General features: G+C 42.0%; 1 protein-coding gene across 3 annotated transcripts; it reads left to right on the top strand.

Moving 5' to 3' along the window:
• The first annotated feature begins 47 nt into the window (after positions 1-47).
• On the top strand, positions 48-25,095 carry LOC116037303 (lysine-specific demethylase 4A-like). Of its 3 annotated transcripts, XM_031281155.2 has the most exons (24): positions 70-247; positions 1,125-1,151; positions 1,627-1,788; positions 2,161-2,336; positions 3,771-3,885; positions 4,071-4,264; positions 5,743-5,792; positions 5,889-5,992; positions 6,629-6,766; positions 6,990-7,216; positions 7,965-8,122; positions 8,266-8,945; positions 10,862-10,969; positions 11,163-11,280; positions 11,482-11,657; positions 12,056-12,269; positions 12,715-12,794; positions 17,374-17,429; positions 18,720-18,828; positions 19,853-20,044; positions 22,401-22,571; positions 22,970-23,089; positions 23,412-23,504; positions 23,659-25,095. In XM_031281155.2, exons 3-24 carry the CDS (start codon positions 1,648-1,650, stop codon positions 23,794-23,796), a joined length of 3,558 nt encoding a protein of 1,185 aa, XP_031137015.1. In that variant the 5' UTR covers positions 70-247; positions 1,125-1,151; positions 1,627-1,647; the 3' UTR covers positions 23,797-25,095. The 3 variants fall into 3 exon arrangements, with proteins under 3 accessions (XP_031137016.1, XP_031137014.1, XP_031137015.1); XM_031281156.2 differs by lacking the exon at positions 1,125-1,151 and having other exon boundaries at positions 48-247; positions 11,166-11,280; XM_031281154.2 differs by lacking the exon at positions 1,125-1,151 and having other exon boundaries at positions 48-247.
• The last annotated feature ends 1,967 nt before the right edge of the window (positions 25,096-27,062 follow it).

Here is a 27,062-nt window from a genome sequence, read left to right as displayed (position 1 = left end):
ATACATCATACGACGAGACATCAGAGCCGCCCTCTGATTGGCTGAGCGTGTCCCATGCGTGTTGTGGTAAACAAAATCCGAGATGCGTGTGCATGCGTAGAAGTGGTAATGGAGGATGATCTATTTACAGGGGGGGCTTAGTTAGCAAGCTGTCTTCTTTCTCTTATGTTCACAACTGCTGTTTCTATTGATTACGAGGTGTTTACAACGCAAAGGAACAACGTCGTGAATCAATCCCGAGGAGGTGGTATGTACTTGCATGTCGAGTTATCTTACGGTCGTCCCAGAATGTTAGCTTCCTAACTCACAATGCTAATCTTATGGCTAAACTAGCCGGAACTGCTCAGCGGCTAGTGTCGACGCTAGGGGTCGGGTGTAGTCTATTTCCTGGAATAGATATCACTGACTTGGGAAATGATAGTTTCACTTTTTGTATTGCCTGTAAAATTGAACTCAAAACAGTTGTTGAACGTCACTTTTAGGAATAAGATAGCTCTGTTTGTATAACATACCAAGTCGTATGAGCACATTAACGCTAGCTCTGTCCAAGTTTGCTAACGGCACGCCATACGAATGAACTTGATAGGATGTAACGCAGCTATGGTGTTTTATGGTGTTTTCTGTGATGCAGGAAATAGTCCCATCCCATCACAGTGTTAACGTGTATTAGGTAGCTAGCTGTTTTGGGATCATTACTTTTTCCTTTGAGACACCATGGAAAGAAGATGGCAAGTTTACTCAAATTAGTAATTGGAACTATTATGTGCGTGACCTGACCTAAATGGGACTTGAATACTAGTGAAAACATGCTATCAGGCTAGCTAATGCTAGTGTCATTGCATACCGGTATTCGTTAAACGAATTAGCTCATGTTTCTTTAGCAAGTTAGCAAAGGAGCTCATGTTAGCTGGCTGGGCTTCCACAGTGGGACCGAATTAAAGAGCGGCTGGTTTAACCAATCAGCGGCGGTTCTAGTTTTTCCCAGCCCTGTCGGTCCAGGCTAGCTTGTCCCCCGCCATAGTAAAGAAACGTACACACACCGTTCTCTTAATACATTTATGATACACAAACGTACATACGATAGTGACATATTTAAGTTATGTTATGCTCTCTCTACTATTCAGAACCAGGGGGAGGGTTAGGTTTTAGAGGTTGATTGCCATCGTAGATAGATAGATAGATAGATACTTTATTGATCCCCAAGAGGAAATTCAAGATCATATAACTTTGTAGGAGTTTTTTTTTATTTAACCTTTATTTAACCAGGTAGGCCGTTGAGAACAGGCTCTCATTTGCGACGGCGACCTGACCAAGAAAAGTGTAGGCGTGCAAACAAATAGTTTCACATCCAATACAGTACAATAATACAGAATACAATAAGGAGTAATTTGAAATATTAAAAATATATAGCAAAAAAAAAGATGTATTGAGCAGTTATCACTCAGGTTACCAAGCAGTTGAAATGTTAATACTGCAAGCAACCAGTTTGGTAAACCTTGAAAAATAAATGTGCCGGAATATAAAATGTCAAGATCCAGTTAAAGATGCCTAGCTGTGGGTAGAAAACCCATACTTAATCGACATATCACATCATAAAGTCACAATTTCCCCATTTATAACCTGCAGGAACTGTCATTGAGTTTTGGGATGGCGTCAGACGTAGTTTCCCAAACCCATGGTTCCAAGGGGATCATGACTTTTTACCCCACTGTTGAGGAATTCAAGAACTTCAGCCGCTACATTGCATATGTTGAATCCCAGGGAGCACATAAAGCAGGCCTGGCTAAAGTAAGTACTGACATACTGCATGTGTTCACACAGGCCATATTCACAGCCATTGCAGTGTATAGGATCATTTTTATTTGCAGTGAAAAATGGTGAGTAAAATTAAAATTCTAGCGATGGTGCAATCATCAGTGACACAGTTCTGATGGCTACCAGACAACTGTGATGTCTTTATTACATGCTTTTTCTATGAAATTATTTAGACAAGGCCATCTATTGTATACATTTGCTCTGATGTAACATACATATGTTCATACCAGCTTGTCAGAAAAAGAATTACGTTTATACCTCCAAGCTTTGCTTGTGAATCATTTTGATAACAAACGGTGTTAAAAAAAGAACAGCAGAATAAGTCACTGTTTTTCCTCCTTCCAGATTGTGCCACCAAAGGAATGGAAGCCGCGAGGCTCTTATGACGATATAGACGACTTGGTGATCCCTGCACCCATTCAGCAGGTGGTGACGGGCCAGTCGGGCCTTTTCACACAATACAACATTCAGAAGAAGTCCATGACCGTGAGAGAGTTTCGCAAAATGGCCAACAGTGACAAGTGAGGAGTGCAGAAATTAAAGACATTTAAGTTTTTGTTCAGTTATACACTACTCACAAAAAGTTAGGGATGTCTGGCTTTCGGGTGAAATTTATGGAAAATGTAAAAAGTTCAAGCTACAGTGGTATTATATCATGAAAGTAGGGCATTTAAGTAGAAGCATGCAATGGTGATTTCCTCATCTCAAAAAAATGTATTGAAACAAAAGCCGACAACAGCGGTGGGTATACCACAACAAAAAAATGTCAATGTCTCAATAACTTGTCATGTGCCCTTGAGCATCAATTACAGCTTGACAACAACGTCTCATGCTGTCCACAAGTCGAGTTATTGTCTGCTGAGGCATGGCATCCCACTCTTCTTGAAGGGCGGCCCTCAGGTCATTGAGGTTCTGGGGTACAGAGTTACAAGCCACAACACGGCGACTCAGCTGATCCCATAGGTTTTCTATGGGATTCAGGTCTGGAGAAAGTGCAGGCCACTCCATTTGAGGTACCCCAGTCTCCAGCAGCCGTTCCCTAATGACGCGACCTCGATGAGCTGGAGCTTTGTCGTCCATGAACTGTAACACCACCACCACCAAAGGGTCGTCTGGTGACAACAATGGCTGATGCATTGGGCTCACCTTGGCGTCTCCAACATCGTTGGCGGCCATCATTTCTGTTCAACGTGAATCGCCGTTCATCAGAGAATAGCACCGAGGCCCACTGGTCCCTCGTCCAGCAAGACGATGGCGCTGATGTAAACGGTTTTGAATGGTCTGACGTGACACTTGGGTGCCTCTCACCTCCCTTAAACGTGCCTGGAGTTGAGAGGCATTCATCATCCGGTTCCGCAGGGCGCTGTTCACAATGAAGCGGTCATCAGTGTGGGATGTGGCCAATGGGCGCCCACTTCTATGCCTTTCTGTGACTCTTCCAGTCTCTCTGTATCTCTGTTGCAACCTGCTGATGACACTCTGTGACACTCTAAGCTCAGTGGCCACTTCCGTCTGAGAACATCCTGTTTGAAGCCTCGCAATGGCAAGATACTGTTGATCAATTGGTAGGTGTCGTCTTGGCCTCACGATGTCAAAATGTGAACAGCATGATGAGGAGGACTGTTTAAATACCAATTCTAATTGAACCAGAAAATGTATTGGTCGATTCATGGATCAAACACCTGTTGTGAATTTTGCCGTCAAGCTCCTTGTTAGAGAACAGCAAGTGGTGCAGAAAGTACTGAAACATTGAACTGTTGGACATGCGCATTCAAAAGTTTAGAGAAGGTCGCATTAAGTTCACCTGTAAAGGTAATAGTGGATTTTAGGTTCATTCTGAAATTTCACCCGAAAGCCGAATATCCCTGACTTTTTGTGAGTAGTGTATGATGGTGAAAGTTAATTTATGCTGGTACTGACTAACTATTGTGAATGCCTTTTTTTTTTTTTTATAGGTTCTGTAGTCCACATTATGATGACTTTGAGGAGCTGGAAAGGAAGTACTGGAAGAATGTGACATTTAACCCTCCCATATATGGGGCAGATGTTAATGGATCTCTATATGGCCCTGTGAGTTGACATTTCTTGGATGTTGTTGCTGTAGTGAATATTCATCCTCAATATTGATGGGTTTTCCTAAAGCTGTCTGTGTACCGGTTGACCTGATACATAATGGATGCCGCTAACATTACTGATCATTATCTCCGCTTCCAGTCTCATCCGTTGCTCTTATGTCATCTGCTCTACTCCTGCAGGAAGTCAAAGAGTGGAACATTCGCCGACTGAACACCATTTTGGATACTGTTGAATGTGAAAGCGGCATCACAATTGAGGGTGTTAATACACCCTACTTGTATTTTGGCATGTGGAAGACCACTTTTGCATGGCATACTGAGGACATGGACCTCTACAGTATCAACTACTTGCACTTTGGAGAGCCCAAATCGTGGTAAGGACACAAACAATTTTTGTTGATCAGATACAGAAATAAAGCTTTCTATTCTTACACATTCTTATATAGTTTTTATATTAATCTAAAATTGAATTTAGATTGAATTACCACTTCTGATTGGACCCCAGAGGAAACGTGGTTAAGGATATGTGCTGTTAGATCTGGATGTTGATACACAAGCTTCTCTGTCACATGGAAATTAGTGTCATTTACATAAGTACGGGCCCTTTAACACTACAGCACTAGCCGCTTTCCGACCGGAGGGATTTTTGCAGTTCCTCGAACATAAAATTCCTGGAACCCTTTTTTTCTCGTGTTCTGACTGGACCAATTTGGGGATTTTTAAGTTCCTCTGGCCGCAGTTCCTGTAACTCTTTCAGCTCCTACTTCAGGGCAGGGTCTTTTCGCTGTTCCCTTTTCAGCATAGGAACCTAGGTCAACGAGGGTCGGGTTTCCGGTACCAACACGGGACAATTTTAATATTTTTGCCATCTTATTCATCACTAAATTCACTTCTGACAACGTTTTAGGCGAGAAACCAACTGTTTAGATTTCGAATATAGGCAGTCTTGAGAAAATTGATGCCGAATTGACAATTTGCTTCAAAGTTTTCGGAGTTGAGAAGCTCCGTGAAGTGAGGCGACAGCCAGCAGCGCCTGTCAGGGCCGCCAGCTCGTTGCTCGGCCAGTCATGCTCAGAGACCCCGCTGTAAGCTGGAGGTCTCTCAGACCGCTCTCGTAAATAAGAGGCTTTTATTTCGCCGTTGACGGTTCGTTTGTTTAAATATCACAACACATGTCCATCATAAGATTAACGGGAACCTGTGGTTAACTGTCTTTTCGGAGTTAAACTCCACAAGCGTGCCCAAGTGACAAAACTTGCAGGCCAGCTGTCACTCACACACACAGAGACACACACACACACACACACACACACATACACACACACGTACACACACACGTACGTCCACAGCGCAGCAGGCAGAGGCGGGGGAGAGAGAGATACTCGTTTCTATTCTGGAGACTTGTTAATATTATGACAAACATGCTATATACATTAGACTTAGTATTTAGTTCATACTTTCTTTGGTGTATTTGTTTTCTGATTTTAATGCTATAAAGACCGTTGCCGTGCTTGCGTCACTCCCTTACCACTCCTATAGTCCCTATGGCCACTTGGCCAGTGTGAATGCAAATGAAAAAAACGGTTTTGGGGGAGAGTAGTTAGTAGATCTGTTTAGAAGTGGACTTTTCCTATATCTACGTTCCTGTAACTACTTTGTCGGAAAACGGCTATTGATGCAGCAGGGTGTCCTATGCCAGAATGCTTTGGTTTAAAAAGAAAAGTGGTATACGAGTTGAAAAATTTGTCTCTCACTTTTTTTCAATGGGGTGGTGCAACACACTGCATATTATATACATAAATGCACAATATCACTGTACTGTGACTAATGAGACTTAATTGAATATGTGCAGGTACTGTGTTCCTCCAGAGCATGGGAAAAGATTGGAGCGTTTGGCTAAAGGTAAGAAACAAACGCAATATTTTCTGTAGATGTATATAGTATAAGGCTAATCACTTTCATGGACTTTCAACATCGGTGTGCTCTCCTTTCTTCTAGGGTTTTTTCCTGGTAGTTCCCAAAATTGTGAGGCCTTTTTGAGGCACAAGATGACTCTCATCTCTCCCTCTATACTGAAGAAGTATGGCATTCCGTTTGATAAGGTATGAGTAGAGTATTATTTGTTTGTTTGTATTTCATTCAGATGACCTTTTTCTTTTATTTTTTATTTCTTGGTTTGTTTTTTACTGATACATTTAGTTATTGCACCATCCCTTTTGCTGCGGTTACATTTGGATGATATGAGGAAAATATCTAATTGTGATTATTTTGACTGATATTGCGATTGCAATATGATTCACGATATTGAAGGGAATGATCATGTTTGTATCGTTATTCTCATTTTCATTGACTAATATTAAATCTTAAAAAATTAAAATGATTACAGTGATTTCTGCGTGGATCTATACCAAACAAAGATGGTTTCTGTAGTCTGTAGGATAGGATTTGTAGGCCAGGACGTCTCTGCAGCACCACAATACCTCATTCAGAATGGTTTGACACATACTTTGCCTTAACAAATATTGTGGCCCTCTGCGATTTGGATATTGCACTAGTCCATATTGCGATTTCAATAAAATTGCGATTAATTGTGCAGCCCTAGTTAAAAAGCAAATGTCCCCACTGTGACACTAATAATGGATTGTCTTATCTTTTCTTCATACCCACTGAACAAACTAATGTATAAACTGCAGTTACTGATTTTTTTTTTTTTTTTTTTTTTTTTACCTCTCCCTAAGATTACTCAGGAGGCTGGTGAGTTCATGGTAACTTTCCCTTATGCATATCATGCTGGTTTCAACCATGGTTTCAACTGTGCAGAATCCACCAACTTTGCAACGGAGCGATGGATTGAGTACGGCAAGCAAGCAGTTTTGGTGAGGATCGCCAAACGACGACATAGAAAACCATACTTCACCTAATTTAAATCAGATTTTGTCTTGCTATTTTTAAAAAAAAAAAAAAAAAAAAAAAAAAAAAAAAAATGTAAATATATAAATTCATAGAATCAACCATATGTTTATAGATGTACATGCAACAATATCACTTGCAATATTCGCCGTTTGAATCACAGTCTTTTTGTGCCCGTCTTCCCTTTAGTGCTCATGCCGTAAGGACATGGTGAAGATTTCCATGGATGTATTTGTTAAAAAATACCAGCCAGATCGTTACGAACAGTGGCTGGCAGGGCGAGATGTGTTACCCATTGACCACATGCGGCCCACCCCAGAGGCGAGGGAGTTCCTGGGGGAGTCCTTTAATGATATCACCAGCAACAGTAACAGTAACTCCACGGAGAGCTGTGGGGAGGACGGAGAGCGAAAGAGGTGGGTCATTTACTACAGAAAAGAATGTCCTTGTGTATATGTATGTTTTTTTTTTTTTTCCTAAACGGTTTATATATCGTAAAATGTTTAGTACATGCTTAGGGTGATTTTATTACTCCTGGTTATTTTGCGCTCTCTGTTGGGAACACCCATGGCCATGTCAGCCTGCCAGTTAGTATTGGATTAAGGACCCAATTAGAGCAAAGCAAATCAGTACTTATTAGTCTAGGCAAAACCGATCACTGCTTTTATATATTAAGAATTACTGGGATATGCTAATGCCATGCTTCACACTCATACAGTTAGACACAGTCCAATCTGAGTTTTCTCTCGCACAACTATTTTGCAGCGGCTCTGTGCGGTAGGTTAGCACCGCCCATGACGATTCTGATTGGTTTAAAGAAATGCCATTAAACCAGAGCGCGTTTTCCTCCCGTCCCCGAATGCTATGTGGAGTAGCCAGACCCTCCTTCAGCACGCTTTGGAGGAGGGTCTGGCAAAGCGAGACTAGACACAGTTGCACCTAAAGACTGCTCAGTACGACGACAAGTCTTCTTTGTTGGTTTGCTAAAGGTCACTCAAACGATTTAGCACCATGGTCATTTTTAAGGCGGTCGTTTTCTAGTATTGACATTTTGTTGAGAGGTATACACCAAGGTTTCATTTCACAGCAGCAGAAAAAAAACAAATGGGGTTCTGTTCTCTACTGTTTCCAATCCTCTGGCCTGTGTCTCTGTTTGGTCCACAGCACTACACAGAGGATAGAGACCAAGAGACACAGAGTGTGCCTGGAGGTGCCTAAGGAGGTTGTTCCCAAAGATGAAGATGTGGAGCAGTATGGGAAGCGTCCCAGGCTCAGCCTTATACCTCCACGCACCATGTCACAAGAGGGCAAAAGAAATAAAGGTATTCTCACCTGTGTATTGTCTTTGTCTTCTAGTTTCCTGTTGGGCAACAAAGCCTCTAATAACAGTTGTTTTATGGTGAAAGAAAATTACTAAACCTACAACCTACACCTACTAAACGGAGATCTCTTATTTCATTTACAGGCCCACCAAAGTTGGTTGTCACACCAACCAAGCTCACTTTATTGGATCCATTTCATAGGGGCTTGACCCAAAGTGTCAGCGATGTAGGACGTCCCCCACATTATACTAAGACTCGCGCCCCTGCGATCTCATCTCAGTCCCTGCCCAGAAACGGACATCCATCAGTTTCCACTGCACCTTCATGGACAGAAACCAAGGCTCAGCCTGTCCGCAAAATGGGGGTAGCCAGCCTGCTCTTCCACAGGACTCTGAGTCCAAAAGACACTCTTCAAGTGCACAGCTACACGCTAGAAAGGCAGCAGCAGCCGCGCACACAGCTGCAGGTGCACAGCTATGCCAGAGAGCATCAACCCCGTCATCTCCAGCACAAAACCTGTCCACCATCGCGCACACAGGTTCAGTCCTCGCCTCAGGCGTCAAGCTGTGAAAGGACGGAGCCACAGCCACAATCCAAGATTATTCTTACCAAAGCAGCAACGATTAAGTCCGAAGCACCGAGTCTTGCGGAGCAGGACCAAAAGATGGACAAACCTGAAATGTCTACGCCTGTTGAGGCTCAGGCAGAAGTGCAGAAGCCTGAAGTTAAGCCCACCAGCGCATCTGCTTCCTCTCAGACTCAAACACAACCCAAAGAGATGAGCAAAACACAGATGGAGGCCCCCAAGAACAACAAGCGAAAGGTCTGTTTTTTTTTTTTTTTAACAGAACATACATTGGCAGAACACTCATACCAAAGATGCAACAAGTGTAATGTTAAAATGTTAGTCATTGTTTGCTCTGTGTGCTGTGTCACACACGTTTGAGCACAGGTTATGTTATACGCCGCATGCATTGTCTCTTACTGTCTTTAACTTACCGTAACACCAACTTAGCCAAAATGGCTTGTCACTTCTGAACATGTAACTTGTCAAATTTATGTTGAGTGCTCATAAAGGTCTTTACACACCGAGGACGTTTTTTTCCCCGTTCGATTAATTCGCACATCAATATATTTTTTCGAACCATTGTTTTTGTCACGAGTACTTTCACACAGACTGCGAATATTACGCGGCGATAAAGCAACGTCATTTTTCCCCCGAAACGAGGTTGATTTTTTTTCTGAGCTTTCGCACCCGCAAATAAAGACATCAACCCGTCCTGTTGCGTTGTTTACTTAGGATGATAAAACAACAACACGGAGGCTGCGGTCCGAACCATAGACTTCACAGACGGCAAACTTTATTACTACTTTCAACCTTGACAAAGACAGCGTTTACCAGAGACATATCTTTCCATTCCCGCATTTTTACAATAAAAAGCCCTACGACATATAACCTACACTGTGTACTGTTTAACAGCGGGAATTAAAGTAGCTTAGTGTTAGCTTTTTCTGCTTTGGCTTCCCGACCGTGGTGGGACAGCACACGGGGAGACAGGGCTGGAGTCTCCGGAGCTAACCCCCGTAAACTCCACTGGGCAGCCGGGGAAACAAGTCCCGGTACACCTCTGTTGGTTTTGAGGAGTTGCAGCATTTATTTGTGCTCAAACTGCAGATTCTAACTATTGTACACTCTTCTCTGCTCCGATCGCTCTCGCCTGTCCACTCACACCGCATCTCCCTTCACTTTCTCTCTCGCTTCACCGACATCGTCGTTGAGATGGCGTGAATGTCTGAAACTTTTTTTAGAAAACTGTCACAATTTCGAATCACTGCTGGTATGACTCGCAGGCGATTATTTTGCATTTTCGTGTCGTTTATTCGTCAAGCCCCTGGGGGTGTAACGGCCTTGAAGCTTTGGTCTTGGCTTCAAAATACAATTGTGCATGCAGGTACTAAAAAACAAACAGCAACAAGACTTTTTGGTGGATCTGTACTGGCGCATTTTCTTTGCATGATGTTTGCATACTAATTACTTTAAGCTCAGCATTATTACTAAAGCCGTTTTCTCATATGAGCTCCGGACAATGTCTGGAGAATCCGGTATTGACGCACATGTGACGCGCAACAGAAGATTGTCCGTGTCAGCGTTCTCACTTACTGGAAATACTTTTACTTGGTTTAGGCGAGGGGTGGCGCCTGGTTAGAGCGTGCAGGAGGCAGGACATGACACGGACTACACTGCCTCACGGAGCCGGTTCGTTATTTGCTCATAAACAACAGAGTCTCTTGCTGTTCCTTGCGACAGAAGTTCCTGAATCCTGTCATCTCTCCATTGAGACATCTTAGTGTGATCTGCGTAAAAATGACCCTTCTTATTTACCATTTCTAGGATGTTTTCTTCCGGTTTCGCGCGAGCCACATGATAGAAACGTCGTCCACAAGCCCACTCGCTTGCTGTGTATTCTCCAGGCAATGACCTGCTCTGTTCACACATGGGCTCAATAGGACACAGACTTTGAACTGGGGATCTGGCAGGGTAAAGTCTGTGTAAAGTCCGGTCCAACTGATTCAGACATTTGTTTTCACACACAGCTCTTCCGGGCAATGACTAGATCATTTCAGGGTTGCAGTGCTTGTGTGAGAAGGGCTTAACTCTACTAACACAATTATTGATCACTTTATCAGGCATTATTCCAAAATCTAACCTAAATGTTATCCATGCTTTTCAAACTACAGAGTAAGCCATCCCCCCTTGTGGATAGTGGCATTATCATCCTGAATGACCCCATTCCTGCCGCAAAACCGATCCATAATGAGGTGAAAGTGATCACTCAGAATCATCACGTAAGTAGTTACTAGCTGTGACCAAATTCTCAAAGGGATCTATGGACCCAATGTTTATCTTAAAATGTATGCATACCAGTACAGAGCTCCCAATATGCCTCATGATTGTGAGACTTGGCGACTTATCTTATCTCAGTTTGCTACAGATGCAGTATAATCCTTGTTTTGTCTTGCTATACACTTCTTGCTCCAGCAGGTGTCACAAGAGCAGTCATACTGCAAGTCAGTTGTGAAGAAGCAACAGAAGCAGGCCCAGCTCTGTACGCTGCCCCGTCATCACCCTCTAATCAGAGAGGTGCACAGTGACGATGGTACGCGCTTGTTTAGTTGATCTGCAAAATGTAGTAGTGTGTTGTGTGGTGCCAGTTTACCAAACACCATATTTACAGTCATAATATGAAGGCTTGTTCTAATTATTTTCACTCCATTTTTCTAAATCCCATTGCTTCCACCATCTCCCTCCTTCGTTCACACTTAAAACTCTGTCCCTCGTCCCATCCTCCTATGCGTAGATGGGAACGTAGATGTGGAGTTTGAGCAAAAGGAGAAAGAGGAGTGGGCGAAGCCGCTGACCCAGCTGTGGCAGTGTCGGCCACATGACCCTCAGGCAGAGAGGAAGTACAACAAGAGCATGGGCCAGCAGGCCCCCTACTGCTCCATCTGCCTGCTCTTCCACACTTACCATCAGGTGACAACTACAAACATGTTCTGCTTTTATGAAATGAGTTATTTAACGTTCTTATTAACATCATTTTGCATCGATATTGAGGGGACAGTCATAGTTTTCAGCATTTCGTAAATAATTGTCATTCATGGCAAACCACCTCTGGAGCAGACACGAATGAAGACATTTCAGAGAAAATGCTGTGATGGGCCGTGCAGAGCACAGCGGAGCGGTGAGCATGTCCGCTCCTCGCTCGCGGCGCTGTTCGTTCCCTCCGCTCCCCCGCTCGAAGCCGCTCCGCTCGTGCTTTGATTTGTCAGTTGACGGGTTTGAATGTGTCTCAGGCAGTTCTGACGGGGGGTTGGATCCAACAGATGTTCATATAACAAGCTTCTGAACTTTTCTTTTTTCCTCCCCTCAAGTCTGAGTCCAGTAGTGGGAGTTCCAGTGTCACGTTGTTGAACCGTAAAGGGGGCCGCCAGTGGTCCAAGCCACTCATCCCTGAAGTGTGTTTCAACACCCAATCCAGCAAGACGAATGATAACGGGGAGGGACAGCTGTCCAACCCTCATGTAGCAGAGGACGGGACCAGCCGGCTGGTCAGCTGTGCTCAGTGCTGCGTCCGCGTACATACCAGTAAGCCCCTTCTCTGTGTTGAACAGCTATCTGGTAAAGTATTCATTCAAGGATTGTTGGATGAAATATATCTTGCATACAGCCCATTCAGATTTTTCATCATTCTTTAGGAAACCACTACTCAATGGTTATTCTTAAAACGGCTGTTACACACAGTTATGTCGAAAACGGCCATCACTAAAGACCATAAATGGATTATGGATGAATATGCTAACACAGATGTGCCACACTCTTGTCACACATTATTCAACCAGTAGCACCAAGAGCTCTTAAACAGAATTTACTTATAGAGCTAATTTCTGTCTTTTCCAATAGTCTGTGTTGGTCGTTCTATAGCCTGAACCCTTATTTATTTCTCTGAAGTAACCAGCCAAATATGAGCAATAACCATGCTGTGAAATAAAGCATGTGAATGTGTGCCATGTTCTTTTCTGTTCCTGTTCAGGTTGCTATGGCGTGTCAGCGGATGAAGCAGAGCAACACGACTGGCTGTGTGCCCGCTGTGAGGCTAATGCCGTCACCGAGGTTAGTCAATTGGGCTACTTAAAGCTACAGTGCGCAACTATTCTATATCAATGAAAGTCCGTTCCATTCAAGCCATCGCCAAATGAGTTGATACAAAGCTAATTAAGCCCATCAGCTTCACAAAACTCTCTCTGTGTTTCTCAGTATGGCTATGTTTATTAAATGGTGTAGTCCGGCGACTTTCGCGCGCAGCAGCTCGAGTGAAGCGGTTTACGTCACTGCTGAGAAAGGACCACAGCAGCGTTCAGCTTTGGAGACGGAGAGGACAAAAACAATAACAAGATAATTGTCTCTTCTGAAGAGTCCATCGTGTTTTTTTTATCCTCCGTGTCCTCCTTGATTTGACGGGATAAATGCTACTAGCAACTGCGTGGAGGTGGTGTGTGATCACGGAAGGCTTGCGTTGTTGTCATTACTTAGAATTCCTCATGGGGGAGACAGAAACCACGCACTATAGCTTTAAAGTAGATATAAAATGACCATCATACTAATAACAAACCCCAAAAATACAGCTGCAGAGTTGTTGTAAATTGAAATGTGATAAGTGCACCAATGTTTTATTCATGAATCAGTAAAAAAATATATATTTTATTGACAAAGAAATTGAATGCACTGGCCTTACATGTGTCATTACTGTCATATCTGCAGGTGTTTGTTTTTCTGATTAAGCGTGCCTAATAGTGAAAACAGGTGGTCTAGGAACCGCTTGGAGTGAAAACCACACGGTGGCACACGGTGCAACATTAAGAGTTTATTATAGAAGAAACGGCTGTATTCACAGCTCACTTCCTCAGATGACACACCAGTGCCATTGGTTGACGTTCACTGTCACCTCTATGTAATAACATAAGACAAACTTTTATTATCCCACGCAGGGAAATTTAAGTTTTTTAAATTGATGTGAATTGCAGCTGCTACAGCTGAAACCATTGTCAGTATCATGACTCATCTTTGTTTTACTGCAGCTCAGTACATGATGTACATCAAACAAAAATGTATGAGCACCATCTTATGAGGCTTATCCGTTCTATTAAAGTCAATACAATACAATACCTACAAACCGTACCTTACTGAACTAGTTTAACACAGACAACAACAGCAGCTTTTGTCACACTTGTATAAACTTGGCTCTCTATGCTCCCGTTTCCTCTGTTCTGAGACAGTGAGAGGGTTCACTTTCATTGTGTGCTATTGTTCGGGGGTTTGTTTGTAAAATGTATCTTTTAAATTTCCGTTGCTTCTTAGCATTCCTATCGGCTCAGAACAATAGCTTGTTTTGAAACATTCTGGGAACGTGGCCCAACTTTGGCACCAACACTTTTGACCACCAGTGGGCAATGCTTCACTTTATATTTTCATTGTGACTTTGGCTTCACACTGTGTCTGTAGTAGGATGAAGGCTTCTCGTGTTTCCTTATATAAGTATATTAAGAATTATAATCATTTATTTTATTGAACTATTAGAACATCGAGAGCTCTGGATTTCCGCTAAGGACTTCTAGCCATTCCTGTTGTTATTAACTTCGATTAGAATCGATAAGAGGCTCAGGATGCCCTCAAGTTGTTTTTTCCCCCCTGACAACTGAGCCAGTTGGCTTTCTTTACAGGATTTCCTGGACTATCTGTGGAGAAAGGTGTGTCAGACTTGTTGTGGCCAAGGTTTGAACCGGTTTTAATAACCCATAAATGGCATATGGAAGTTGTCAATCAACAGCAGCGCTTTAGTGTGAGTTAGTACAAGTGAGGTGAACTTGAAAATGCTGATATAGAGGCAAAGTGAGTGTTTTTAATCCAGACCTGGGGTCTCATTTATAAAACTGTGCGTAGGATCTTTACTAAAAGTGTACGTACGCCCAAAAGCCAAACATTTATAAAACCGTGCGTTCACACATCTGTAAGCAGTGTTCCCTTTATAAATCACAGATTACCCACAAGTGTGCGTACGTGAATTAGCCTCTTATCCCGCCCTGTACACGCCCATTTTAACCATAAATAGTCAATGCGAAGCACCTCATGAATGCTGATCAGTATGTTAATGACCCTGGCAGTTGTTCTTTCGTTATGACGAATCATGACGACTGGCGGGGGGAAAAAGCAAAAAACTCCTCAGACGCTCTGGAATTGCTGCAAATTGAATTATTATTTCAATCCCATTCATGATTTCGGCCTGTTCTCGCACAGTGTAGGGAAACCTGACTACCTATATTAATAATACCGTCCAAAACGGCAGGCATTACAGCACTCGGGGACAGCTTTGATATACCAGACCTATATGATAAGATTTAACAGAACAAACAAGCCTCAGTGATACAGTTGAAGATTATATATACTATTTATATAAAACACTTAGCTGTCTGCCATTTCCCTCTGGAAACAGCCGGTTGCCCCCAGAGTGGCGAGGACCTGTATTTGGACCGGGATGGACTGGGATGGCACGGTTCCGGCGCGTTGCCCTCTCTACTGGACCCAATTCAGTACATAGATCTAAGAGCTCAGCTTTAGGGAATTTAAATCGGCATATTATTATTATTGTCATCGTCACGGTCCCTGAAGTCTCTTTCTCTCCTGTTCCTCAACAATTTGTGATTAACACCTTGCCAAAATCACAGCATCAACTAGTGGTATTTCCCCCCCCCCCCAGCAAAAACCGAAAATACAGTACAGGAAATACTAGCCTTACCTGCTGCATTTTTCCTGATTTTTCCAACCTGATTGCTGTGTCTACAATTAAGCAATCATGTGTTTGCTGTGTTTCACAGGTGTGGTCATTTGTCAGTGCTTTGGAATTGCAAGGAAGTGACATCATGATACACTTCTGTGTCTAATGTATACAAGTGTGTTTTGTTGTTTTGCAAATCACTGTATTTTTTGCAAAAAGGGTGAGGCTGACATTGTGCTTATGGTGGTGCACATCTGGGCCAATGTTTTGGTCCTTGAGTGTAAGGTTTTGATAATTGTGTAATACTTTTGATTTCAGTGTGTAGGCAATCGGCAAAAACTGTAAAGTTCGGACCGATAACGAGGACATTAAGTGTCCTTAATGATTGCGCGAGAGCTCAACGGCTGTATTTCCAGACTTTGACATTTGATGATATATGCACAGTTTTAAAGACAGATATGTAGTTATTTACACCGTGTTCTGCAGTTATCTAATGCTAGGGTATTTGATGCTATCCTGTATTCCATGCAGTCGGGCCGTCTCCTCCTCCTGCGCTCCGTAGCGGACAATGTGACGGTGAGACAGCGCCGATTAAATATTAAGAACAAATTTTGATAGAAGATTTGAGTTGGATTTTACAAGGTGCTTATGGAACAAGTATCACTCAGTACAAGCGCAAATAACACTGCTGGATTTAATCTTCGTGATAACGTGGATGATATGGAGGGAAAAAATGTGCGTGAGGCATCAATACTTGAACATATTACGAGTAATCGTTATTCCCATATTTACTTTCTGCCATCTTGACTTCAGTTCACCACCTCACCATCTGCGTCGCCAACTCCCATTGTCTCCAAAATGTGCGGACGCATGGGTCAGAGTTTGTGTGGAGGACCGCACATTCTCCGGTCAAGTTTTGTTTTTTATAAATCGCAACCTTTTTTCAGCCCCGTTTTGTGCGTACGCCACATTTATAAATGAGACCCGTGGTCTCTTTACTTCACTCCCTGACAGTGTCCTCCTCATTGAACCTGCCAGCTTCTCTTTATATATTAGTGCAACTCTGCAGTTCACTGACCTGCAGTGTTACACGTTAGAAGGTTTTAACAAAGTGCACTCTGTCTGACAGCTGCCACAGCAGGTACACAGTGGATTAGTGAGAAACAAAGGATTAGCAATATATTGAGCTTTAACTGCTAATGCTTATCCATGTTATCCAGTAGAGGAGACTGGGGTATTGTGGTGGAAGTTTCTTTTGCAGCAGAAGTGGGTTTTTAAAATAATAGAAAAGTGAAACGAATAAAGACAGTTGAGAATTAAACCAAGTTTGGTCTTTTGTAATGTATTTATATTTGCAAATCTAGGAGTAACACAATTTCACAAAGGCACAGCAGCTCAGTGTGGGAAAAGTCTCTTCGACGAGTGAACAGAAACACTGAGCTTACATGCATCTTCAGCGTGATAGTAACACACGCACTTGGCTTAGCATGACTCTGCATTTCTCATAGGCAATCTGATATACAGGAGACAATCTAAAACACAGGAGACATCCCGGAGCCATTTCGCCCCTTCCCCTTTTCCCCTCAACACCACTTTCACCCCCCAGGTTACACATCCCGTTTATCTCAACTGCCAGGGGAGAAAGGAAGTGTCAAAGGAGATAGTTTGGGGAGACCTTGTACCCAGACTTTGTGGCTCCCACTTAGTTTGTGAGAATCAGAATCAATGTGAGAATCAGAAAGACAAAAATAAGACAAGATTATAAAAAGATCATGTTTTAATGTAATTTACAGTATCCCATCATATATTCAAACATCAGGATTTAGATGTGATGAAGATAAGAGTGTGTTGCCAAAGTTGGCGGGGGAGTTTTTTTCGTTTGTTTTTACAACACCTTGTGTGTTTCTTCCTCTTCCTCAGAACTGCTGTCTGTGTTCCTTGAGAGGCGGCGCTCTGCAGAGAGCCAACAATGACAAGTAAGTCCTACCAGCAGACAAATGTGCTGCTACCATCAAGCTTTAATCTGTGGATCACCAACTTTAAAGTAATATTATGTATAGTACAGTAGTCACGGTAATCTGAGCTGGTCCCTAATTTACAACGTAACATTTAAGGTGAGAGTTTAAGAATACTGATATACATCTGCAATGAAATAATGTCATATGATTAAAAAAAAAAAAAGGATGTACAGGATATTAGACAGTGAGTGGGCGGTCTTATGTGGAACCCAAAGAGCTATTAGTTAAAGGGAGAAGCAGAGTTTGGTTTAATGGGACAGGCAGTTGGTTTGACTTTGTAGTTCTACCCACTAATGCAGCATGAGGGCACCACTGAAGATAGTGGCAAGAAAAAGTGCTCAGGAAGGATTTATGTTTACTAAACAGCCCAGACATAGTCGGACTGGTTGGTATATTTTTTTTGACAACTACAAGCATTCATTGGATGGATTGCTACCCATGCGTACCATTCACTCTCCTTTGAGAGTTTTAAATGCATAAACACAAACTCACAACAACACACACAGTATCTGTGTGTGTTGTTGTGAGTTGTAGAGAGTGCGGTTGTTACACATCCCCAGTCCGTGGTTGCACTTTGCACACAGTAAATGAAAGTCGGTTTAAATGGCAGGAAATGCGTTTCAACAGAAGCAGCATTTGCCAACATCATCTTGAATGGCTGATGGCCGTGTGGGAATTTTTTTTTTTTTTTTTTGTGCAGACTCCACTATATATATATATATATATATATATATATATATATCTATATATATAGAGATAGAGATATATATCTCTATCTCTATATATCTATATATATCTATCTATCTATCTATCGAGATAGTCAGTCACTCACTCACTCACTCACTCACTCTGCAGGCAGTTGTTTTTTTCTGCAGGATTTTCCGCCATTGAATCAGGCTTTGATAGTCTGAAGGGACGTGCGCGCATCCGCATTTATTGAACAGCCAATAGGAACTCCTTCTCTGTGAAATGACCTGTGATTGGCCAAGTCTCCTGTTGCGGGCTACATTTTCTCAAGTCGGGAAACAGTGCCAAGAGGAGGTGCAGAAGTCGATTATTACGGAATTTTTGCCCAGTGACGGAAAAAAAACTGCCTCACCCTTTAACTTGTAGGCCCAACTACAAGTTAACACCAACACATAAAGTTTATTGTGTAGCCACATTTCTTAATACGTGCTCAACATTGCACCCTGGACATTGAATTGTTTGTCCTAAATGTACTTTGCACTTTGTTTGCCTTTCACACAGGTGGGTTCATGTGCTGTGTGCCATCACTGTGCTGGAAGCTCGCTTTGTCAACGTCACTGAGCGAGGCCCCGTTGACCTCTCTGCAATCCCACTGCCGCGCTTCAGACTGGTAAGACTCACTACAGTTACAGCGGTCTGCTGTACGTTATGGTCTAACTGTAGCGATCCAGATTAGGAGACCTGTTTTGCAGCCGTAGGCATGAAGCTAATATTTGATGATTTCATGTGCCAGAATCCTGAAATCAAACTAGTTGCCCCGCCCCTTTGCTGAGTTTGTCTTTTTCAAAAGTATCTTTAAATACTTTGATATAAATATTCATTGACAAACAACTTTTGAACTTTTTTAAACCCACACAGATTGGATTCTTGGTAAACAGAGTTGTACTCTGATGGTGGCATCGGTTTGTGGCTCTCACTGAGAACACACATTTAACCCGAATGAAACTGCTGTGGCGCCTGTTGGCTGTCCTTACTCCGTTTCACTTCTCAGTTTAGTCCCTGTGTGTTTCTGAAAAATGTTATGCTGTTTTACCTGCGTAACGGAGCTGTGACATCCTGCCTTGGGGACGAAACTTTCCCATCGGTTAATAATCTCATGACAACGCTGGTGTTACCGAACACCCCAGACATTTTACAAGAATAGATATTCATTGATATCGCTCAATATCTGTAGAGGGCTTACTTTGATGTGTACTTTGTATGCCCGACCATGGCCATATTACTTGCTTACTTGACAATAATGTGAAAGGCAGTATGTGTATGAGTCACGTACAAGCAGTCTGGGAATATTGCTGGACTTTCGTCACAAAGGTTGGCCTTGACTCCGTTGTTCTAGTCCTTGATCTCAATGGATTTACTCTTAAATAAGCACATATGATGTCATAACGCCATTAAATTATCGAAAGGAAGTTGTGTAATTTCCCTCTTTAACGTGTCTGTGTTCCAGTTCATGTCTGGGTCTGCCTGCCTTGAACTTCCTTTGATAACTATTTTTTTTTGTGTGTCTCTTTCTCCCTCTCATCCTCCCCACTTGGCTTGTTTCCTCTCTCCTCCTGTACTTCCTCTGCTTTAACTCGCCACTTTTCCTCTTGACCGCCGTTCCCTCTCCACGCTTGTCTTTGTCACTCTGGTAGAAGTGTGTGTACTGCAGGAAACGGATGAAGAGGGAGGTGAATGGCTGCTGTGTCCAGTGCTCCCACGGGCGCTGCTCAACGGCATTCCACCCCACCTGCGCTCAGGCAGCTGGTATCCTCATGCACCCGGATGACTGGCCGTTCATTGTTTTCATCACCTGCCACAGACACAGAGCGCCCCTCTTACCTGAGGTAACCGTGCAGAAACAGTAATTTAGTAATGAATTAGGTGTGGAAGGTCAATCAATTCTACATACTCGCAAAGCTGTTTAGATTTTGGGGTTTTTTTTTGTGAGAAAAAAGTGAGAAAGAAACCGAAAGCATGATGAACTCTCACTTGTTACTCTGTGTCTGATGTCAGTGGTTAGTGGGGATTAGGTTGTTTAGCCGAGAGGAAAACTGAAAATTCAGAACTGAAATGACTATTTCTCTGATTTGAGAACTGACATGCATGTTGAAAAACAAGATGAAAAAGACTTTACCCTATCTTAACCTTTTTGAGAGTGCATTTTTTTTGGATTGTCTCTGGAATGCCCCCATGCTATTCTATTCCACGAATGGCACAAATGTTGAAAAATACCATACGTAAGCTGTTTTATCTTGGTTCCTTATTGTAAAGAAAGTTCCCTTCCATGGAATCAAGAGTGTGGTGATTTCTGCTACAGTGGCATAATGAGCAGGCCCAAACAAGAAGCTTAGTTATGCTGAATATGATTTGGTGTCTGACTGAGTTTGAGTGCGTTACATCTTCTAAGGATCAGATTCCAGACACTTTAAGTATGTCGGAGGTTTTGTTCATTATGCAATAAGGTTATAATACATACAGTTTTTCCAGGTGTTTGTGTTCATTAACAGTTAAAAAATAATTTGACTTGGCATGAATTGGATCCAGTGCACAGCACTTGTTTACAAAGAAATATGTTACTTTTCAAGCTGATTCTCCTGTTATTTCCTTACAAGTGAATGCCTACTCCACATAACGCTACATTACATCACTTCCAGCTAACTTGGTGGAGATATGGGCATCATTGAGAACGGCATCATCCAGCTGTTTAAACCAAATATCCTCTACTCCAGCTCAGCTGAAAACACACACCAAATCCATCAGCACGCTAGCGTGTCGTTCATTACAGAGCCTGTTTGTAGCAGTTAGGCTACCGACAACGTTATCTTTGCTTCACCTGTTCTACTGACTTTAGCGTTTTGGACACGCTAGCTGTTACAGACGTGAACTAATCACAGACGGTTGCCCCACTCATGGACTCATGGCAGTGGGTCGCTGTATAATGGATATAGGGGAAACACATTGGATAATTTCCGTTATTTGTGGCATTTAAAAAAAAAAAAAAAAAACATCACATGTTAAAGTGCTCATATTATGCTTTTTGGCTTTTTCCATTTCCTTTATTGTGTTTTATATCTTTTTGTGCACGTTATAGGTTTACAAAGTGAAAAAGCTCATAGTCCACCCCAAAGGGACTTACCATCTCCATCAGAAAACACTGTTCACCAACTGCTCCAAACAGCTCTATTGTAGTCCAGCCTTTACTTCAGAGACGAATGTGCATCACTTTGTAACCCACGTTATAATGCTCGCCTAGCTGCTAGCATGGCACGCCCTCATACTCTGCTTCTGACTGGCTAGTAGTCCTTACCTAGCTAATGCGCATGCGCGACTCCCAACAAAGATGTAACAGAAGTGAGATGTCTCACTCTGTAGCTGAAACAGAGAGCTCAACACACAGGGTGACAAGAGGAGCTGCAGCAATGTGCAGTACAACAAAAATATGGTGTTTTCTGAAAATTAAACCATGTAAACCTATTCTGGTACAACCTCTAAATACAATTTTATGAACCTGAAAATGAGCATAATATGAGCACTTTAAGTTGAATATAAATCTTTTTTTTTTCTCCATTTCATAAGATGGATAAATGCACCTAAATGCTCTCTGTATTATTGTAGATTTTTGACAAAGAGGACCTTTGTGAAGGCAGTCTAATTAGCCTTGCGTCTAAACTTCCAGCACTGCTTTTATCAGCCGTGCAGCACAGTAATAGTTGGAAGACTTATTTTTTTTTTTCCTCCTAAACTCTTAAACTACCACAGGCATTCTTATTTTTGTACATGTTCATGCTGCTTGGATTCACTAATTGGGGGAGACAGGCATCTGTTTGGTCCTGTCGAGAGATGAGCAGTGACCAAATGAATGTTCATTGAATCTAAATGAACTTGCTGCAAAGGTTTTTTTTTCATGCTGTTGTGGTATTAAGTTATGTGACTACAAGGCTGGGCTTGTCTGTGTAAAGCCCTCAGCTGTAATGTTCAATTGTACATTGCACCATGATCACAGAAGCAGCACAATTACTTGGGTACACATTACTAACCAAATGTTGATTTAGTCGTCACAATAGTTTTATCCTCACAGGGTTATCTTTATAGACGTTGTTGATTTTTTTTTTTTTTTTTTTTTTTACTACAACCACTGTGGCTCTTATCGCGGCGGAGTGATAAGCCTCTGTAAGTAATGCTCAGTTTCTGTCCCTCTAGCGCAACGCGGCTTCCATGCGCGAGCTGACAGTCGGGCAGAGGGTGATCTCTAAACACAAAAACGCCCGCTACTACCAATGCGACGTGGTGGAGCTGACCACGGCAACCTTCTACGAAGTTGTGTTCGACGACGGCTCCTACAGCGACAACCTCTTCCCAGAGGACATCGAGGTTAATAGAATTGCTTCCAGTCTTTATTTACTGAAATTATATGTCAAGGGGTGAAGTGTAGTAACATACAGAGACACGCTTAGTGGGACTTAAGATAAGATAAGGTAAGATAAACCTTTATTGATCCCCAGAGGGAAATTCATGTGTTGCTGCAGCACATGACAGATAGAGAAGTACACATAGAAAATGAAATTTAAAAAGGAATAAATACAGTAAATATATACAACTAGTAGAAGAGTAAAAGTAAATTAACTCTACAAGAGCAAGTAAAGATGAGCTACGTGACAAGTTAAAGTGACCAGTTAAAGTGATACGGTAAAGTAAACATGATTCCCAGTTTAGATAGGTTTCCTCATCTAATACACAGCCTGAGTTCACCTTTTTGGTTCTCTTTTCAGAACCGCGACTGCGTCCGGCTCGGTCCACCCGCCGAAGGTGATGCAGTTCAAGTGCGATGGACAGATGGGTTGATATATGGAGCCAAGTTTAAGGCATCGCACTCAATTCCTATGTACCTGGTAAACCCCCCCCCCCAATATACTTCTCTCTTTTTGTGTCTCACTGGCACTGTATCTGAAAGGCTTACTGGTATCTAAAAGTGAAGTGCTTTTAATTATGTAGTGTCTTCTGTTATTATGTTAAGTGGTCTTTTAGAGAGAAATGATGAATGAATTTTCCCAGTTTAACACCTATACGAGGTGATTTATTGCAGCATGTGTGTAAAGTGCCTAAATTGCAATCGGCATTCATGAAAATACATGGTGGTGAAGGGAACTTTCATGCACATTATGTGTGTAATAGTAGCTTTGCTAACTGTGTGCGTGTTTGCGTCGCATTCAGGTGGAGTTTGAGGATGGATCACAAATCACTGTCAAGCGAGACGACATCTACACTCTGGATGAGAATCTGCCCAAACGAGTCAAGTCACGAATGGTAATTTGCAATTTTATCAGAAGGTCTCTGAACCTTTTTTTTTTTTTTTTTAATTCAAATAAAACGTGTGACGAAGTATGCAACACTTATTCTACGTTTGAGATCTGTAGCACCAGGAAGCACTAATTTCTATGTCCGATGTTTTGATCCTCAGTCGGTGGCGTCAGACATGCGCTTCGAGCTCTTCTCACAGAACGACGTCAAACAGAACTCCAAAAGGCAACGAGTCATCAACTCCCGATACAGAGAGGACTACATCGAGCCCATCATTTACCGAGCCATCATGGAGTGACGTCCCTTTCCGTTTCTCTCTCTCTCTCTCCTCCTGCTTTCCACCTCTCATCTCCAAATCACCAACTTGCGGCAGAGATAAGCAGCTGCAGATCTTTGTGTCTCTGTTTCTGGCTACTGCTGATAGGAACGACCAGCTTTCTCCTCCTCTTTCTTCTTCTTCCACGGCCTGTCAGGCTACATATTTATGAAATACGGCTGGGACTTAAAATGACTTTTGTGTGCATTGAATAATGTTCTTTGTGTCTCCGTTAACCATCACACTCTGTAGATTGTGTTTTCTTCCTTCATTTCCTTATTTGATTTTGTTTCTCAGGAAGAAGCCATCAGTGAATTATTAAATATGGAAAAGGTTGGACTATCTAACAGTTTTTTTTCTCTACCGCCACATTTAGCAGCTGTCAAGAAAACTTTACATGTCATACATTGGACTTTTAGTGACATTTCTTCTATAAATTACCTTTTGCTCGTGCAGATGTTATTTTCATAAGTTATGAAGTTTTGCAGTGAAGACAAATTGTGCTTGGGAATAAGGTTTTAAAGGAAGCATTAACTTGGATCAGCTTTTCACTCATAAGGTTTGACAAAGGCAGAACTGGAAACTCTTAGCCAGTCAGCTGTTGACTACAAAAAACTATTTGATTAATCAAGAATTGTGTTAAGTTGTAACCCCAAAGAAATGAAATAATAATAGGTAACCTTTTGACAAATCTTCAGATTGTACCTATCACTCCCTGCGTCATAAGTATTTCTTCTCATAGGTGTGTAAATGTGCGTCTACTGTGAAGATGGAAGGAAACTAGACATGTTTTCAAGGCCCAAGCCTTACGTTTTAAAGGGCCAAGCATACTTTGGTTTTTCCAAAGCTTAAGGTTTATTATAACAATTGTAAGTAATGTTATTAATACACTTTATTTATGCAGTGAGTGAGTTATGAGTGCATTGAGTTTGAAAAGAAAGCTATTTTTGTCATGTCCTTTTCACAATCTGTAGAAAACCTAAGATGTATTTTATATTTATTATATTGATTGGTTTTCAGACATGAAAAATGAATTTTAAGACCTGTTTAAATTTTGAGATATCGGGATTGGAGGGTGTGAATGCCAATCTGGCTCAGCTCCCTCCTTAGCAAAAAGCACTTTTTTACCTCCTGCCACAGGACATTTACCATTTTGTCGAAAACATTGGCCTCCACTAAGATTAGGTTGTTTTTTTTCTGATAGAAGCTAGCTCTAGAGGCGAACATTGTAACCAGGTTCTAGTTTGATCCCAAATAAATGAAAAAGCGTTAAGAGGATCATTTTCAGACTCGGGCAAGTTTGTTTTTTTTTTTCATGTTGAGTAATTTTTTTAATGCTTTTTGTGTAGAGAAACTGTTTCTGCATTCTCAGAAGGACCTAGTGTGACCTGTGTCCTTTAAAGTTAAACTCGTTTCATGGCAACTGTTGGCCTCCTAGGTCTCATTTGGGCCTTTGTCTAAGTCAGCCTCAAATCTGTACACTCTTTGTAAACCTCAACTGTTTGAGTAAAGACTGGCCTAAGAAAAATAACCTTGAATTTACTTGATCTACATGTACCTCACTTGAAATGAGCAGATCAAAAGTGCTGAGATTCAGGCGGTGTTTATATTAGAAGCTGTCCTCTGCGTTTCTTTTTCTTGTATTTTTGAACTAGTGGTGTTGGATGTCTCAGCCAAAGGGCCTGTAGCTGTGCCAAAGCAGGACAAGTCTTGTTAGGTGTAGACCACTCCTGGAATTTGATTAGATGGATGGCTACTGGCTCTCCGTATCACTGCAGTCGGTTAGAAGACCTGTCAGATTTATTATAGCTGTATTGGAGTCTTACAAAAATGTGTTAAAGGACAATTCCGGCGCAAAATGAATTATTATTTATTGACAGTAACCTGGCAGTTATCCTGCATGTAGCCTCCAGTACTTTTTGTGGTTGCCCCTCGAAAAAACAAAACAAAAGGGTTTACAGTTAAGCATGATAGATGGTGTTCATCTCAACCAGTTGAGAGGGACAGTTCACCCCAAAATCTAAAATACATATTTGTCCTTTTACCAGTAGTGCTATCCATCAACCAGGATTGTTTTGGTGTGAGTTGCCCAGCGTTGGAGATATCGGCCGTAGAGATTCTCTGGAACGTGATGGAACTAGATGGCACTCGGCTTGTGATGCTCAGAGCACCAAAAAATAGATTTGAAAAACTCTACAGCGATGTCTTTCCAGAAACCTTGAGTGTCAAAGAAACACAGGACTTTCACCCAGGACATCAGGGTTTGTGTCCCGTTTAAAAAATAATAATAATAATAATAATAAATATCTGCGAGTTTAATTTTATGGAACAAACATATGACAGCCAACCAAATGGGGATGAAACGGGTGTGAATTTTTTGAATTAATGAATGACTAATGACGGGTGGTTTCCTTTCCAGTAACTTACCAGCAGCCACAATAATAACTATTTGTTGGTTGGTTGACTTTCACTTGAGAGTAGGGTGACCAGACGTCCCCGGTTTCCGGGGACAGTCCCCGGTTTCGGTGACCTGTCCCCGGCTGGAGCTGTCCCCGACCCGGAAATGTCCCCAGTTTTCACTGTGACTGACAGACCCGAAATTGGAATAAAACAAAGAAAACATTGACCAAACGTGCACCCTAAACGTGCATGTGCCCATAATTTACGATGCTAAAATTGCTGTTTATTTACATGGAGTCTGGTGGGTTTAGCGAACGCAATTTCGCGAACTTTTTATGTTTAAAAAAAGGATCTTACTCTTTAACAGAAAGGTCGACCTCCCTTAGAAATCCTTTCCATAATGTTGTCAGACACTTAGAATATTAATCTGAGCCTGTCAGCGGCAAAACGAGCACTTTTATGAACGTAAATACAAGCTGGATAATTGTCCTATTAACTTACATTGTAGCTTGTTTCACCGTTTCAGAGATCTCGTTTAATACTGGACCAATGTCAAAGGAAAATATTTCCTCAATAGTTTAATTGTATCCAATACTCAATGAGCTGTTGCAGAAACAAGCCTAGCGTGAAGCAATAAAGCAAAAGCTGTCAGATAGATGTAGTGCAGTAAACATTACAACATTTCCCTCTGAGGTGTAGTGGAGTACAAGTATAAAGTAGCAGCAGGGGCCATTCTAGGATCAGACCTTTAGGGGGGCTCAGCCCCTAATGAGAATGGGACACGGATATAGTGCATGCTAAAGTGTTAATCTGCGCCATGAAATTACCAACTTCTTCCCAAGCGTCTC

The sequence above is a fragment of the Sander lucioperca genome, chromosome 9, assembly GCF_008315115.2.
Source record: "Sander lucioperca isolate FBNREF2018 chromosome 9, SLUC_FBN_1.2, whole genome shotgun sequence".
Classification (NCBI taxonomy): domain Eukaryota; kingdom Metazoa; phylum Chordata; class Actinopteri; order Perciformes; family Percidae; genus Sander; species Sander lucioperca.
The sequence above is the reverse complement of the archived record's forward strand: the minus strand, read 5'-3'. Positions and strand labels throughout refer to the sequence as shown.